General features: G+C 38.9%; 1 protein-coding gene across 14 annotated transcripts in view; it reads right to left on the bottom strand.

Moving 5' to 3' along the window:
• The window catches only part of phf21aa (PHD finger protein 21Aa), a 35,289-nt gene extending 24,572 nt beyond the window's left edge, over positions 1-10,717 (bottom strand). For 3 of the 14 annotated variants that reach the window (XR_009271861.1, XM_058780433.1, XM_058780425.1), the window contains exons 1-5: positions 10,435-10,717; positions 5,709-5,763; positions 5,074-5,163; positions 4,893-4,925; positions 4,719-4,811 (exon numbers count right to left, since the gene is read on the bottom strand). Coding sequence is in view for 13 of the 14 variants with exons in the window: in XM_058780433.1 (XP_058636416.1) it covers positions 4,719-4,811; positions 4,893-4,925; positions 5,074-5,163; positions 5,709-5,738 (246 nt within the window). In the remaining variant the exon portion in view is untranslated. Of the gene's footprint in view, positions 1-34; positions 182-4,718; positions 4,812-4,892; positions 4,926-5,073; positions 5,164-5,433; positions 5,477-5,649; positions 5,764-10,434 lie in introns of those variants that run through there. The other 11 variants (XM_058780438.1, XM_058780435.1, XM_058780430.1 and 8 more) reach the window with 10 other exon arrangements.
• Positions 10,718-18,086: the final 7,369 nt, after the last annotated feature.

The raw sequence follows: 18,086 nt of genomic DNA, 5'->3' as shown, positions 1-18,086 counted from the left end.
GTCTCTCTCACTCACACCCTCTCTTTCTGCCTACTGTTGATAAGAGAGTTTGTGATGTTGGATTTGGGCCCATTTGCACTGACAGCAAGAGGGAACATGGAGTCCCTACAGCTGAACATCACTCTCTTTGTCTTTTTCTCTCTCAGGCAGGGGGCCAACAGTATTCTGCCTTCAAAAACATCTTAAAAGTGATTAAAAAAAACAAATGGATTACGGCATAACAGGAATATATTACCATTAGCATCAGTTATGACTATGAACTATGTCCGGTACACAGCTGAAAGGAGTGCTTCTTCAAATCAAGCGTAACCTCAGTAATTAGATAAAGATTTATTGAATTAATGTGAACCGTGTCTAAAACTCTTCCTCTCAAGACCATTATTAAGGTTCCCTTCAGTTGGTTTGGCCCTTACTTACTTTAATTGTATGAACAAAAACAGTTGAAACATTTGTCAAAATATCTTTGTTTTCCGCACAATAAAGTATTTTTATAAATGTTTAGAATTTTTATTTTTTGAGTGGACTTTCCCCTTTAAGAGTCTAAACAATGACAAATGGACAAGTGTTTGGTTAACTTGTTAGAAAACACCATTAATTACATTTCTATTTGGCTCTGCTGGTAGAACATAAATTCACCTTTAAAGGTTAAAATGTTCATCTGTTCATATTTATAATGCCATCAAATCTTTTTCTATTTTAGAAAGATTCCCACATAATAAGAACTAGACCATTAGCATTTACAAGGACACACTGAACCCTACATTTGCATAAGCTTAAAACACTCCTATGAAAAACATTTTAAAAATAGACATGCTTTAGTGACATCTGTGGTAGGTTCTTTACATATTACCAGTCATCTTACAATGAACGAGACAGAAATTGAAGTCATATGTAGAAGAATGAAAAATAAACAATCTGCATACTTGCACACTTATTGAGCTCAGTTATAACTGTGCAAATAAGAAACTACTGAGAAAAAAAAAGAATGTGATTCTATATGGTGAACACACTCATTCCTCACATACTCCAAATGCAATTTGTTTGAAGCCATTTACTGTCTATGTTACAGTTTGGCATCAAAAAACTTGCACGTACACACATACATATGAGCAAGTGTACACAAAGCAACATTAAAAGAGTATGGATCCATAACAATCATAAAGTGAAGACAGAAGGAGGGAGAAAACAAAACTTTCAGATGGCTGTAAGAGTGCCTGGCTTTACTCAATGCAGGCTACAAATGTGCAATACAGCTTGTTTGTGTTCAGCTGAGTATGTGTTGATTCTGTAACCAGTGAAGACAGAGTGACAGATACATTAATGAATATGAACAAAACCCCCCCAGCACAGTCCTCTCACTGATTACAGCTTTAACAGGCTCCCTCCACCATCTGTTAGACTCACACACTCCTAGATCTGGGAGAATTCCACCGGACACCAAATGTGTGCGAGCGAGGAAGGCAGTGCACTTTATTAAACAGCGCTGCAGGCTGGTACATTTCTGAATGCCGAGTCACAGTGATTATAGGGCTGACCTTGTGTTTCTCTTCTTCCTTTTTCTCTGCAGAATGATTTCAGGTGTGTGTTTTTCTCCTGTTGATGGCAGCCACTCTGTTCTGTTGCTTTAAAGCGCATTGAGACACTAATTAAAGCCCTTTTCCACCGCAGGAACTTTACCCAGGAACTAAGGACTTTGGGCCGGTACTCGTTGTGTTTCCACCGCAGGAACCAGGATCTAAATTAAGTTCCGGGTACAAATTTGCCCCTGAAAAAAGTCCCTGCTCGCGAGGTAGTACAGGTGCATCTCAATAAATTATAATGTCGTGGAAAAGTTCATTTATTTCAGTAATTCAACTCAAATTGTGAAACTCGTGTATTAAATAAATTCAATGCACACAGACTGAAGTAGTTTAAGTCTTTGGTTCTTTTAATTGTGATGATTTTGGCTCACATTTAGCAAAAACCCACCAATTCACAACAAATTAGAATACTTCATAACACCAATAAAAAAAACATTTTTAGAGAATTGCTGGCCTTCTGGAAAATATGTTCATTTACTGTATATGTACTCAATACTTGGTAGGGGCTCCTTTTGCTTTAATTACTGCCTCAATTCGGCGTGGCATGGAGGTGATCAGTTTGTGGCACTGCTGAGGTGGTATGAAAGCCCAGGTTTCTTTGACAGTGGCCTTCAGCTCATCTGCAGTTTTTGGTCTCTTGTTTCTCATTTTCCTCGACAATACCCCATAGATTCTCTCTGGGGTTCAGGTCTGGTGAGTTTGCTGGCCAGTCAAGCACACCAACACCATGGTCATTTAACCAACTTTTGGTGCTTTTGGCAGTGTGGGCAGGTGCCAAATCCTGCTGGAAAATGAAATCAGCATCTTTAAAAAGCTGGTCAGCAGAAGGAAGCATGAAGTGCTCCAAAATTTATTGGTAAACGGGTGCAGTGACTTTGGTTTTCAAAAAACACAATGGACCAACACCAGCAGATGACATTGCACCCCAAATCATCACAGACTGTGGAAACTTAACACTGGACTTCAAGCAACTTGGGCTATGAGCTTCTCCACCCTTCCTCCAGACTCTAGGACCTTGGTTTCCAAATGAAATACAAAACTTGGGCCACTGGGCAAGAGTCCAGTTCTTCTTCTCTTTAGCCCAGGTAAGACGCCTCTGACGTTGTCTGTGGTTCAGGAGTAGCTTAACAAGAGGAATACGACGACTGTAGCCAAATTCCTTGACACGTCTGTGTGTGGTGGCTCTTGATGCCTTGACACCAGCCTCAGTCCATTCCTTGTGAAGTTCACCCAAATTCTTGAATCGATTTTGCTTGACAATCCTCATAAGGCTGCGGTTCTCTCGGTTGGTTGTGCATCTTTTTCTTCCACACTTTTTCCTTCCACTCAACTTTCTGTTAACATGCTTGGATACAGCACTCTGTGAACAGCCAGCTTCTTTGGCAATGAATGTTTGTGGCTTACCCTCCTTGTGAAGGGTGTCAATGATTGTCTTCTGGACAACTGTCACATCAGCAGTCTTCCCCATGATTGTGTAGCCTAGTGAACCAAACTGAGAGACCATTTTGAAGGCTCACGAAACCTTTGCAGGTGTTTTGAGTTGATTAGCTGATTGGCATGCCACCATATTCTAATTTGTTGTGAATTGGTGGGTTTTTGTTAAATGTGAGCCAAAATCATCACAATTAAAAGAACCAAAGACTTAAACTACTTCAGTCTGTGTGCACTGAAGTTATTTAATACACGACTTTCACAATTTGAGCTGAATTACTGAAATAAATGAACTTTTCCACGACATTCTAATTTATTTAGATGCACCTATACTTTTTCAAAGGTCCGGAACTTTTGGGGGCGGGACTTGGGCGCTGAGCATGCTGATTGGTTGAGTTCACACAGCACAGTAGTTCAACCACCATATTCGCATAATTAAAAAAATTATATATTACTGTTATTGTGTCATGAAATGTAGTTTTTAAAGTATTTCAGGCAAGAATGTAGTTGTTTAAAACTCAAATCTGCAGTTCATTTATAAAGACAGCGCCTATTTCAAAATGTGCTTCGCCGATTTCGGAGACATAAGCTCCACGCGATCACCAGACGCTCAGTGCCCATGTATCCCGAAGAGAGGAACATAACGTCGGCTAGTCCTTCTGACATTTACCGCTGGCTCTGATGTCTCTGTAGTGGTATAATTCGCTGGTATAGTGATATAATTCGCTTTGGGTAAATCTAACAGGTAATCTTTGGTCTTTATTCTAATATTCTATTAATATGTTTAAAATGAAAATTAAAAGAGGCAATGCTGTTTGATATAAATAATATTTAGTTTCATTGTAATGTACATTCCCTGAACTACATTTCTGTGGCTATATAAATATGTTTAAATGAAAACGAAAAGAGGTAGTGGTGTTTGATATCATATTTCATCCTATTGTAAATACAGTGAGGAAAATTGCAGTAGCCGAGCCGAGCAGATTGATGTTATCAAGTACGCTGCTCTTTGCAGAATTACTGGACTTGTGCCGTTCCGTCCGCGGGAGTTCACACTCCTAGTCGAACTCGTGAAGTCAGAACTACCAAGGACGCAAGTCCGAAATTTGCGTACTTGGTATTGAGAAACGCACGCAGACCTACATCCCCAGACTATTTGCCTATTCTTCTCGTTACTTTAGACCGCGATGGAAACACAGACATCAACAGGTCTGAGGTAAAAAAAAAAGCTCCTGGGACAAATTGTTCCAGGTAATTCCGGTGGAAAAGCGGCTTAAAATTCCTCTCTGCTGTCTGCAGTCTACAACGCATCTTTTCTCCATCTCCTCCACAGAACTTTGGGTTCTGTACAGTAAGCTCAAGCGAAGGACAGTACGCCACGTAATCATCCCCAGACATTAATCATCAGTTACTGAGATGTCAAATAAAAGGGGGGAGAATAGATTTGTGCGTGTGTGTGTTGGCAAATTGTTCATTTGGCAACACAAAACCACAGCGCACAAATCACACCACAAATGTTCAGCACAATACGACACAAAACAATGCCATGATGCAACACAGGTTTCATAACCTAACAAGATCGCCTCGTTTTCTCGGGACACCACGAGGACTTTCAGACCCCAAGTAATTGAACTGATCAAGACACACGTGTAGCTCATAGAGAACACTGATACGGCAGCAGGTGTTCTCTCAGAGAGCAGCTCTCACCTGCCGCTCACTCAGCGCTGTGATCTTGGCCTGCAGGTCACGGAGCTGCAGCTTCAGATCTGCATTCTGTACAAAGAACACACACACTCCTCCCTGATACACTAGTCAAGCGGCCGGTATATGAGAGCGTATCGATTCAAACAGTAATGGAAATGTTCAGTGAGGGAGACGCACCTGTGGATCTTGCTTCATCTGGCTCACGAGTTTCTGCGAGGAAGAGAGAGAGAAAGTTTTAGCATTCTCATGAGTGGGAAACACATGCCGATGCAGTGACCTCTAGAGGATGGTGAGGGTACTGCAGTTGCAACAATTACACACTCCATCCATATGGTGTGAGGGAGGGCTGTGGGGATACCTGATGGATCTGGATTTCCACTTTGAGTGCTTCCTGTAAATTTTGCAGTTCCATCATCGATCTCTTCTTCCCAAAACCCAACACAGCTGCCTGGCGAATAAGAGGAGGAGAGCAGATATTCTTTCATTAATTGAGATGTATTGATTGAATGACTACAAATAAAAAAGAAGAGAGCTTTTTAGGTCTGACAGTGTGCATGACTATGCCATGACAGATCTGTTAGTGTGCTAGTGCGAGTGTGCGTAAATCTGCTCAGTGTGAGTAGGATATATCTCTGTGTACTGATTCAATCAGAACTACTCTCATCAAATCCTGCCTGAACACCACGGATCAAACTGAACAGCGCTATTTTGCACATACACAATCCTGTTCTCTCCCTCTGTCATTCTTCTTTGGGGGGAAATGATGCTGATGCATGCATTAACTGTTTCCGTCGCTCCCAGCCTCTGAGAGTCTGTTGTAAAGTAAGCTCTTCAGAACTGTGATGCTATGCTGCTGTTTTGAGTAATAATTACACTGTAGTTCAGGAAAACATTTCAGTTAATTAGATAGCCAATGAAACACCATAAAACTGACCATCACACAGTTGTGTCAGAATCTGTGCACCCCCCTTAGGACAATGGTTTATTCTATACCTTCCCAACGTCTGCCGTCTTGAACACCATCCAACTGGCAGAGTGGGGGGTGGAGCTGGAATAGACAAGAGAGGATGATAAGGAGCACACACACATTTACACACAGCAGCGCTCTGTGAGTGACAAATCTACATCAGAACAATATTGAAGAAGAGATACCAGAAGGAACACATAAAGTGGATGCTTTGTGGAATAAAAAAGATTTAGGCTGCCTGCAAAGGTTGCCGATTCAGTCCTAAATTGATAGGACACAGAAACTGGAGGCTTACTGGAAAATAAAACTATGCTTCTTTATTCGCTGAAGTCACTTAAAGGGATAGTTCAGCCCAAAAATAAAAATTCTGTCATCATTGCCCTCATGTTGTTCCAAACCTGTGTGCCTTTTTCAGACAGAGGTTTTTCTGTAACAGTGTTTTCATTTTTGAGTGAACTATTCCTTTCAATCAAGGTTCCTAAAATGGAAGAACTACAAATTGCTTATATGAAAAACTGTCCCCTAAAAAGCATGTACCTAAAGGCTGGAATACACTACATGACTTTTAAAATCAGAACAGATTTTAAAACACTGGGCATCTTACACTTACCGACTTTGTAATAGTCACAGAGGAAAAACTGTCCATCATACACTAATCGACTGAAGATCATACACTACCAGACTTTGAAGTCATTCCCATCACAACAAATTCATGCAGAAACATGTGCACTGTTGCTCGGAGAAGCTATCAAATGAAAACGTGTTCTAAAATCAGCTCAAAATATCAAACATGTTTGATATCCTCCGTCTGGATGGAATTAAAGACTGAAGCTAAAAACAAAAATCGTAGTTTGTAACAATCATATACTACGTGATTTTCTATGTAATTTGTCAACTCAAATCTGCAGACTGGCTCTGACTTTCGGTAACTAGCATCAATTTCTCCAGACTGTAAATCTGGGCAAAAAATAAGTACCTTGTACAATGTCAGCATATTTACAGAGGCCCAACATAGTCCCTTGAAGACAAGTACGTTCACTTGGCGGCCATATTGGTAACACCACTTGGAAGCTATTTAAAGCTTTATTATCTTGTATTGGGAAAGACCGAAATCTTAATTTCAAAAACATCATTCAAATCAAGAATATAATGGTAAACTGTGCTTTTTAAGGCCAACTCACTCAAAAGGGTATTTTTCAGCCAATAACAAGCACGTTCTATACTAAACGAACAGGCAATTGGCTTATTTAACAGCCGCCACGTTGAGAGTTGCAATGCCTCCATCAAAAATTGTAATGCAGGACTATAGCCATTAGCCAGACACTATATTTTGAACATTGTTATTTCTCCTCATTCATAGATGTACAAGTGGACTGTCTCTATCTTATGCGTCTTTGGAGTCGAATTAAATGATGCCAGTGCAAATTCACTCACTTCCTGCTTTCTCTGGTTTGTTTGAGCTGTTATTTTTTGTTCTCGGTACTTGTGTGTCACAGAATCAGTCTCTGTCTCTGCCACAGATCATCACTCTCTTCTCATCGGAATGAAAGCAGAGACTACCAGATGGGCACTCCACACACTAAGAGCTTCTCACTCATCTACAGAGTGGCACCCTCTATCTGTAGTTGCACCAGTCACTGATGTATCTGCCTCAGGACAGTATTTAAGCAAAGGAATATAAAAATGTATATAACGAACCCACAGAAAGTATACAATTTTTCCTATGAAGAACATCAGATCCTGCATTGTAACTGTCCACAGCAGAACAGCAGAGCAAAAAGAGGGCAACTTTCTGGGACTTCTCAATTCAGTAAGGGCAAACAGCCAGTGATCATAACACTCACACACACACACACACACACACACACACACACTACACCTGCCTGATCAGACTGGCACACCAAACCCTCACCTGTTGGCTCAGTAAACAGGCTGAAGCACAAGTAATTCAGAACTACTCCTTAGAGAAAAGGAACATGATACACCCTTTCTCATTCTCTGTCCTTGCACTCGAACCTAATCAAATTTAACCAAACTTTCAAGGCCTGCGCTCAAAGCAGTGTTCTTTCACATATGGAATTGCTTAATTAACACTTAATTCACTCAAATATGCACTGCAGGTTATATGTTTCATTTCTTAAGTTCACATATTGATATAATCCTTCATGATGATGAAGGTGAATGGATTGCTTTTTTTTTTCTGGAATACTTAATGTAATAATATATATGTTAATAGAGTGCTGCAGGGATGATATATTTTTGTAGCCCACACGCTTGAAATAAGTTCGCATTTTTGCACTTCCGGTTCAATCCAATTCAAGTAAATGTTTTTGTTTTGTTTTGTTTTAAAATGGATTTTTGATTAAATGCCTGAAGTAAGTTCTGTGGTTGACACTCAAGATATTTTCTCATTTTATTCTACAACAAAATACATCAGTAATAGCCCCTTAGTGATTTTTTTTAAAGCTTTTAGGTGTGTGGAAAAAGTTGATTGCTAAATGGGACTACAGAGGTTGTCAGGGACATTAAATGTCATCACACTGAACTTTCTTTTTTTTTTTAAGACCAAAAGTTTCGAAGCTTTATTGCCTATGTTTAGTTTTTACTGCTGCTAATTGTATTTAGGCTTCAAAATTCATAAAAGATGTGTTTATTCATGAGTAACTTTTGTTGTTAACAGAGCTTACTTTCTGCAATAATCCAAAAGCCAATCATATCGGGTTTTTGTCAAGGGAACCAGGGTGATGCTAACTTCCGGGTTGGCCTACAAAAATACATTATCACTGCAGGAATTTATTAATGGTAATGTAAGGGCAAAAATATTCAAAACAAAATGGAGATGAGGTGAAAGAGAGATGTAGGATTCGCCAAATTGTCAGAACTGACAGATTTGGAATTTAATGAAGTCTTTGTAACCTTTGCATCTCTCCATCAATTAGTCTATCTGTTGAGAAGCCAACTCTTCAGAACATCCATTCACCATGAATGCTGGAGCCTATCCCAGTAACTTGAGAGTTGAGACACTGCAATAATGTTTGACTAACATCCGATTATTTATCACAAATTTTGTCATTTTAGTGGTAATCATTCACTCTGAGAGAAAATTCATTCATGTTTATATTATATTGGAGATTGTCACTGTACTGCTGAGAGCATGAACATATTTTATTTAACTGAATACATCTTGTGACTATCTATGACATGTTTGATCCTCAAATAGGTTTGAGAGGTTGGGGGGAGGGCAGTGAATGTGTGGGCCTTATGTCTGAGGGAAAAAAAATACTGAAAATGGGGCCCTGAAACCACTCAGGTCAAGTGACTTGGTATAAAATAAACTCTAGCATCCACTCACCATCTTTATGTTAAAGTAACATGATGGCAGCATGCAGTGAGAAGAGCACTAACCTTGAGGTAAACGCTGATATTTTACATGTTATTGACACAACATATACAACTGTGTATAAACAACTGTAAAACTAAAAATAAAAGCAATATTTCAACCAAAAACATGAAATTTGATTATTTGATAATGCATACATAAATAATGAGTTCATTGCACATTAAGGGTGAAACGTCAAGTAATGCAAGTATTTTACAGGATGAATTCATCGCAGAAAAAAGCAGGTGGAGAGAAGAAAAAATGGCTGTACAGTCAACATAGTTGATAATGGAAGAGCACAGCTACACATGCATAAAACATGGCAAAACTGAAGAGAAGAGAATCCTGTATTCTTTAATAACTTGGTACATGTAGCCATTTCGAGCTAAAAAATAAGAATAAAAGAGATCAAAAACAACAGGGTGTGATTTTGATGAGGAACATAGTGTTTGACGGCTATTCAGTACCAGCTGAGCTAATCACTAAAACAGCACTAATACAAAAAAAGACACACAATCTTGTGAAACACACTGAGAGAGTGAGAAAGCAGCTCTTGACGGCCCGGTCGTTAAAGCGGACCGAGCGCCATCTGAAAGCTTGAGAAGGTCATCATCCTCATCAGCATCATTAGCGTTCCAGCGCATCCACACCGGAAACAGCTCCATCACTTTATATACTCACACAATCACACATCAAACTCACTACACAGGGCCTACAACTTTCCTCACAGATTTAAGAGAGCAGATTTAAGGAGACTTTATTACAGCGAGCTCTCGTTTGTGCTGATATGTCAAGGCGTGGTGCCGAGAACACGAACCGGGAAAAAATCTTTCATGATCACACGTCTTGTCGCCCTAGCGGCTCTTAACAATAATAGTAGCTCAACACCGCGAGAGCTGCTCGAGCTCAACACATCAAGAGTGCACATACACACACTTTATCAGGTTTATTGCTCGAGATCTCGTCCCTTGCTCGTGTGAATGTGAATGTAAGCGCAAAGTGCATTTATAATGGCATCCCATGACTGTTTGGCGGCATGGTGTGAAAACTACGGCACGCGCTGGAATCACATTTTCATCCATTTTAACGCAGTTCTGCTAACCAAGTGTCGTTTAAAAGGTGTTTCGGTGCCATTCGAGGCGTTATTGTGTAACGCCTGTAAGTTATAACGTTTCGTTGACTGCAGCTGCACTCTCTCTCCTGCAACTCCTACAATAAAGAGAAATGAACAAAACCCCCCTGCGCTGGCTCTGCGCTTTCACATCCACTCAAATCACTACCAACATAATCACATAAAGAACACGAAAAGAGTTCCAAGACACCGCTCCCAAAAGTTCACAAAATGAAGATGAAAAAAACCGAGGTGCACTTACCCTTGTACACACTCCTCCAGCAGTCAAACCCCGATCTTCATACACTTACACACACACTCACCAATTATTTAAATATATATCTACAAACAGCCGAGCATTTCACCACTAAAACCCTATCCCGCGGATGAATTTGCTCCCTTTAGCGCCCTAAAGTTTTGTACAGAGTAACAGAAGGAATCTTCGCTTTGTTCGCTTGATTTTGAACCAAAAATACATAAAAAGACAGAAACTGATATACAAAACAAGAACTCTTCTTCCATCCCATTCACCCCCAGCTTGTGCGCGCGGCGTATCAATGCGCGCAGGAGAGAGATAATGGGACAGCAAAACCATGCAGTATAACGCAGAAAATAACTCGTCCAACAGAACACATTATTCGTAACGTTGGAAATTAATTCAATATTGTCGCAAACCGGGGCGAAAGGATTATTGCCGAGCGCGAAAGAACACTTAGAAGAAGAGAACTAGTTTATGTAACGGTGCGGCGAATTTATTTCACTTTGCCTAAGGAACGGTTGTAGTGCGCCCCCCATTGCCTAGGGAAAAGCCCCGGATGTAAACTCAGTGAAACTCATGTTGAGTGAAGTTACAATAATGTGCATCCAGCGTGGGCCAGAGATATTGTTAGGACAACAGGAAAGAGATTTGCTCACGGATTCAATAAATGACGGCATTTTTTTTATGTTTTATCCATGATAATTTAAGTCAACCTATTATATCGTCGCGTCAAGCCGCCAGAGCTGCTTTAGACGCATTCAAACACAACGTTCACATTGCGATCAACACAAAAGTGCTTTAATTACTCATTTCAGAAGCATTTTATTTCTAGCGATATTGCATTACATCATGTTTTTTGTATATTTCTGGTGATTTAGCCAAGTAACTGTCTTGTACAAATGCTCTGCTATGCATACACAATATATGTCCATTATAATGCATTTCCACTGCCTACTTCCTTTGAGGAGTAGGTCCATGTAGGCTACTGTTTATGCATACTGTGAAATTGTTCTGTATGGTGTCATTTTATATAAATAGTGATTAGTGAATGCAAACTAATTTCCCCAGAATTAACGTTACTTTTCTTTCTTTATTTGTTTGTCAATACTGACAGAAACGTTGTGGCCAGTTTTCTAGTGGCACCCGTCACGTGCAGTGAACGGTAGGGGGAGACAGAGGGCTGTGTTTGTGAGCGATCGATCCTGCTCTCAGCACCGTTTTCTTTTCTAGGCCCTTGCCTCCTAAACTGGTCCACACTCTCTGTCATCAGCACCACTGAGTCATCGCAGTTCGCTTTGAATTATCACTCCGCGAAAAAAGAACAAGAAGTACAAGCCTCAACATTTTTACATCCATTTAATAATGAAATACAGAAGACTGACATCATTGTCGAGACGATGCAAACATAACATGCTGAAGCAGTTGAAATTAATATATCAGATGAGCGAAAAACTTCTTTCAAAGAAAAAAAAAGTGATGATTGAAAGTGTAAACAAAAAGAGCCGAAAATAATGGCAAACAAGCTATTGATGTGTAAATGAATGTAATCGCATCATTGCTTTCCGTGTGTGTTTAATTACAGATCTCTGATGTTTCTCTGTTTCTTTTTGTAGCACTCTTGGTTTGGAGGCACGAAGAGTTGAGGACGCCTGTGTACCATCGATCTTATAATAAAACACAACATTTCCAGGAGATCAGTGAAAGTAGTTGTTTACTATTTTGGGATATGCATACATACTGATTGATTGCATTTACTTTACATAGACATTCCTAGAAGACCTTCTTAGCAAAGTAAGCACAAGAAGCTAGGAATACACAATGCTTGCTATTGCTAAGGTCCTTGACCCTACTATCCATTGCACAGCAGTGCATGACAGCGGCCATCAGAATCTTCAGTAGCTTCTGCTATTTATCTTTTTTTTTATTTCATCTAACACAATGAAAGATCAGCTGGTAGTCAGTGACTCATCCTCTTCAGCTCTTGTGTCATTGGAACTCATTGAGCTGTTTCCTCTCTGGCTGATTGTGATTGGCTGTTGCATCTGTGATCTTTGTGAAAGACATTGATAAAGTATAAAAATGGATTTCTGCACTGCTCCTCCAGACTAATCGGAGGTGACTGAACTAATCAAGACTCCATTTATCCGGAAGTCCTACGCTGCCAGAGACTGAGTCAGACATTCTTTTTGTCAACATGTGTTTACATAAAGTAAAGAGCAAAGGAGACTCTCAGAGTTAATGAAAGGGCGCATGATAAGGTGCTTAGCATCTCGTTCCCAAACAGTGTATTTTACACAGTCATTATGCAGTTGACGCATGACACCCTAACAAACAAAATACTGAAACACATGATCAATAAAGGTCAGTCACAACCAAGACATTACAATTAAACAAGATCTTCTTTCTAACAGCTATCATCTATAGTCATCTAAACTTTGATTGCTGTTATATACTTTATAGCATTAGTATAGTGTATTATACATAATATGCACTACCATTGAAAAGTTTGAGGTCAGAAAGATTTAATTGCTTTTTTTCTTCAGCAAAGATGCATTAAATTGACCAAAAGTCTCAGGAAAGACATTTATAATGTTACAAAAGATTTATATTTCAAATAAATGTGTATGATCGTTTCCACAAAAACTCATTTCAACACTGATAATAAGAAATTTTTCTTGAGCATCAAACTGGTATATTAGATCATGTGACACTGCTGAAGACTGAAACATTATTTTAAAATTATAATTATGTCTCACAATATTATTGTTTTTAACTGTATTTTTGGTCAAATGCAGCCTTGGTAAGCATGAGAGATTTCAAAAAAAAAAAAAAAAAAAACTCTTACCAACCCCGAAGTTTTGAATGGTAGTGCAATTTTTTGTCACTGTTTGTGTGGTATATATTCCACTTTTTCTATTCTATTTTATTCTGTTCAATTCTTTTTTTATTTGATCCGATAGTTAGGTCTGATATGACATTACAGTTTCCAGATCCCAAAATCAAACAGTGCTCATATACACTCACGTTGTGCTATAATACTACCAAAAAATCTCCATTGCAAACTCTCAGTTGGTCAGCAGAGATTCATCTTTCCAAAATCGTTTAAAATATTGGTGTCCAGGACACTGCGATCCTTTGAATCCCTTAAAGCAGGGATCTTCAACCCTGCTCCTGGAGAGCTCCTGCAGACTTGAGTTCCAACCCTGCTCCAACAGACCTGCCTGTAATTACCAAGTAACAATGAACAGCTTGATTAGCTGCTTCAAATGTGTTTGATTGTGGTTGAAGCTGAAATCTACAGGATGGTAACACTCAAAGAGCAGGGTTGGAGACCCCGGGTTTAAAGGTTTGCTATAAATGAATTGCACTCATAAACAGCTGTTGAGATAGTATTGTCACTTGAAACAGAGTAGCAGTATTCGACTTAACAGGCAGATACACATTTTCCTCTTGACATCTAGACTGCAATAGTGAGAGAGATATAATGTGTGGTGTTAGTTTGAGTGGCACAGAGTAAGCAAAGCTGTGTTCAGCTGCAGAGAGTGCTGTGATCTGACATCTATGCTGAAGCTACTATACTATATAGCTGAACCACTGCTGCCTTAAACCTCTCATCAAGATGACCACATCCTTCACTCTGAACTCCATTCACTGACCCAAACCCTCTGACCTTACTACACACAGAGAGATAGAATTAGGAAAAGAGATGGTTTCCTTCCATCTTTCTTACCACAGGGCTCTTTTTGCATACTGTATGTTTCTGTCTCTTATATACCCAGTAATCACTGTCTGCCTGCTTGCTGGCTTTGTTTCTCTTTTTTATATGCGCATTCTCTTTTTAATTGAAGTATGGTTTGTAATGTATTTTGTCATGATTGCAGGACAAGAAATAAAACTGTAACAGTTAGAAAAATAAAAAATAAAACAAGAATGAATGGTGATGAGGTACACAGTAAAATAAGGAAACAGCTTGCATTGAGTTGAATTCATCTACTTAATTATTCTAAGTAAATTTATTCCTTAAACTTAAAATGATATGCAAGTCTAAAAAACTAAATATTTTCAGGAATTCTATTTGTTTTCGTTGTTCTTGTAGTTTTAAACGACTCTTTAATATGTGCTTCACCACATGTTTTCTTTATGAAATATAGATGGAGATTGAAGTGCTTACTGTTTAAAGGCAGGGTAGGTGATTTGGTTCAAAAACTTTTTTCTTTTTTTTTTTCGTTTTGCTGGTTGAATGTCTCTTCACATCCTGATAGCAATCATTAAGTTAAGTGGTCTAAATGTATTTTTATGCATTTATATCATCTGTGGAAGGAATGTTTGTCCAATCATATCCCTCGGTCCAAGGGCTATGATAGGCTGTCCTACCTGCCTGTCAACGTACTGTATGAATTTGCATACCTCTGCGCACCATGTTTGCGCAGACGTGATACGTCATCAGCACGTTCCATTACACTATTGCAGACCGAGCGAGAATAGTAGGCCTTATTATTGTATTATACTATGGGGCTGTTCAGCCTACAACGGCAAAAGAACCAAAACCCACTACTACACTGGCTAAACAAAAAATATAGTAAGCAATAGGATAAAAATAACAGATAATTTCCATGTTTTGCCACAAAATTTAATTTTATTATGTACGTAAAGCACATAGGCCTACTCTATTTCTCCCGCTCTTATTCCCTTAAAGACACACATACGGAAACATAATACACTCGATTTTATCAGTAAAATGATTTAGCAAATTAAAAGCTACATGACATTTCTCGCAAGCAAGGTAACAACGGCGCTGTTTGTAAAGAAAATTAACTTAAAGTTTCACTGTTAGTAGAGATGCTGCTGCTGAACTCTGTTGAGAGGCAGACAGACTTAGAGAGGTAATTCACACGTTTTCTCCCCCCCTCTCTCTTTCTAATAGCTAAGTTATTAACTGCATTAGTCTGCTATCAACAGCTCAAGCCTCCGTTACTAGGTTTAAAATGACATGGAATTAGCAACAGAGGCATTGGATGAGATGCAGAAGAAATTAATCTGACCGATGTCTTGAGGTGTGGTAACCGTAGTATAAGCAGAATAATAGGGGTTATGCGCAACACACTTCCGTATTCTGCTAACCAGGTCTCGTTGCTTCCAGTTCACGCGTTTTGCAAATGCCCCGTTAAATATGAAGCTGTTTTACTCAAGATGCCTTCAAAGTAGACACTAAAGATAATCATTACCAATGTCCATCACATATGTGGATTGATATATAAAAGTTTTTTGTTTTCATTCTTTTCAGTAACATTTATATATAAAAGTCGAATAAAACGTCAACAATAAAAACAGCTAGCTGATTTAACTGATTACCTTAAAAGTCCATTGATATCGCCATTATTTAATACTGCTATTAATACGTTCTCCGACAAGCAGAAGCGATGAGACCTGTTTTCCGGGTTTGATCAGGTGACGTTCGACATATACCCAATTGACTCCAGACAGATGAATTACAAAAAAATTAAAATAAAAATGCACACCACAGGTGTGTTTCTAATAATTCAACAGCCGTCGTCAGTTATTCCATACATATTATGCACATTATACTAAAATGATTTCTCACTGGCTAATGAGACATGAAGTAATATTACAGTGTTGCATTCAACCCTCAACCAACATTGTGTCGCTGGTTAGCTTCTGGTCTGTCTGCGTTCATGTGTTTTGGAGAAGGCATGGCTTTTGAGAGTGATTGCAGGGAGTGGGATCTTATGCTTTCAAAGCTATTTCTAGCCTCTCCGAAATCACTTACCCTACCTTTAGTGAATTAAAACTACTTCTGAATAGAAAAACTATAATAATTATGTAAATCTTTATTTATTTATTTATTTTTTTTACCAGATTTCACCCAAAAAATATTTATTTAATCTAAGAATTTTATTATATATATTATGTATATAGTCTAGTCCACAGCTCTGCAGAGTTTAGCTCCAAACAGCTCCAACTCACACCTGCTTGGAAGTTTCTAGTGATCCTGAAGACCTTGATTAGCTGGATCAGGTGTGTTTGATTAGGGTTGGAGCTAAACTGTGCAGAGCTGTGGCCCTCCAGGAACTGAGTTTTTTTATTCTTACCAGCGCAAGTACCAGCAATTCCCCAGAGATTTTCCAGTGTGAATTGTGTGAATTTTAGAGCACAGTTAAATTGCTCATATTTCATCCTTAATGTTTGCAACAGACTTAATGAATAGAAATCTCAATAGCAGAACTCTTTACAAGCTGTATGTTTGAAACTCAAATAGGAAAGGCTGCTGTGAAGTGGTTTTTGAATAACACACACGAAAACCCCAGAATATGAAATCATTTGAATTATTCACATGGAAACAGACACATCACTTGTGCGTGTTTCTGCTAGAACAAATTGTATCCCTTCTCCAGATTCAGTTATTAGGTCCATTCTTTTTTTTTTCTGTCTTTTTCCATTAGTGCTTGTATGTACATGTCTAGGTGTCTGTGTGTGGTTGTAGTATGCTTAGTACAGATGTTCGGGCACTAGTCTCGGCCTAAATAGTGCTTGTATAGTTGACCCTACTTAACTTCTCTGCATGCATTCTGCATTAGAAAATGAAACAACTTATTACATGGCAGTGTTTCTAGAAATGTTTAATTTCTCCAGTCCTTTTGATTTCTGAATAAAATTACCATAATAAGAGCAGTGAGGCAGTCCTGATGACTTGGACAGAGCTCTAGGCATCCCTGAGGAATATACAGTGAGACTTCCTTAGTAAGGCCAGGGATGTCTCTTGTGGGAGTAATTTCTGACTCATTTAACAGTGGTGACACACTGAATCATATCAGTGTGTGCTAACATACAGCAGGGGCTTCTGGTATAGATTGTGTGTATAGATGTATGTGCATGTGTGCTGTTGTACAGCATTTAACAGGCACACTTTGTGAGTGATGTTCATCTGTCTATCCTGGGAGTAATCATACACAGCCTCACACAAATCACACTGTAGCATACCGTCCTGAAAAGAAGAGGGAAAGTCTGAATCATAACATTGCAGAATAGTCAGGTACATCTGTGCAGTTTGTGTGTGTGTGTGTGTGTAATGAGAGCTGATAGCTTTATTACTAGTCATCTCTCCATCTGTTCTTAAATGTTGCCCAGACTCGTGTTGAGTTCATCTACATTTGTTTGCAATGTACTGATGAAGAAACCAGATCAGACAAGACCAGACTTCAAATGAAAATCTCCAGACCCCACACACCATACGCAGAGGAGTTTATTTGTCATAATAGATGAATTGGAGTGTTCCCTCACAGCACATTGCAAGGTTATGCATGTTATCGGACGCTTCTGGGAGGCTAAATACCATTAGCTGCTGGTCATTATGTGGTCCAATTGGTGTGCAGGGAAAAGAGGTATAAACCAAGCTGTTGCATTTTTTTTTTTTTTTTTGACCATTTTAAGAATTGGAAAACAGCCTTGACTAAAAGTCAAACATCTTTTGAGGTTGAAAGTAATTTAGGTCTTATGTTGTTTGAATATTTAATGCATTGTAATGAAAGATTTGAAGTTTGAATAATGGTGGTATGTTGGCTTTGTCAAATTTATTTGTAACTCTAAACACTTGTAATTATTATAATCACATCAATTATAATCACTTTGAAATTGTG

This window comes from Onychostoma macrolepis, chromosome 07 (genome assembly GCF_012432095.1).
Source record: "Onychostoma macrolepis isolate SWU-2019 chromosome 07, ASM1243209v1, whole genome shotgun sequence".
Lineage (NCBI taxonomy): Eukaryota > Metazoa > Chordata > Actinopteri > Cypriniformes > Cyprinidae > Onychostoma > Onychostoma macrolepis.
The sequence above is the reverse complement of the archived record's forward strand: the minus strand, read 5'-3'. Positions and strand labels throughout refer to the sequence as shown.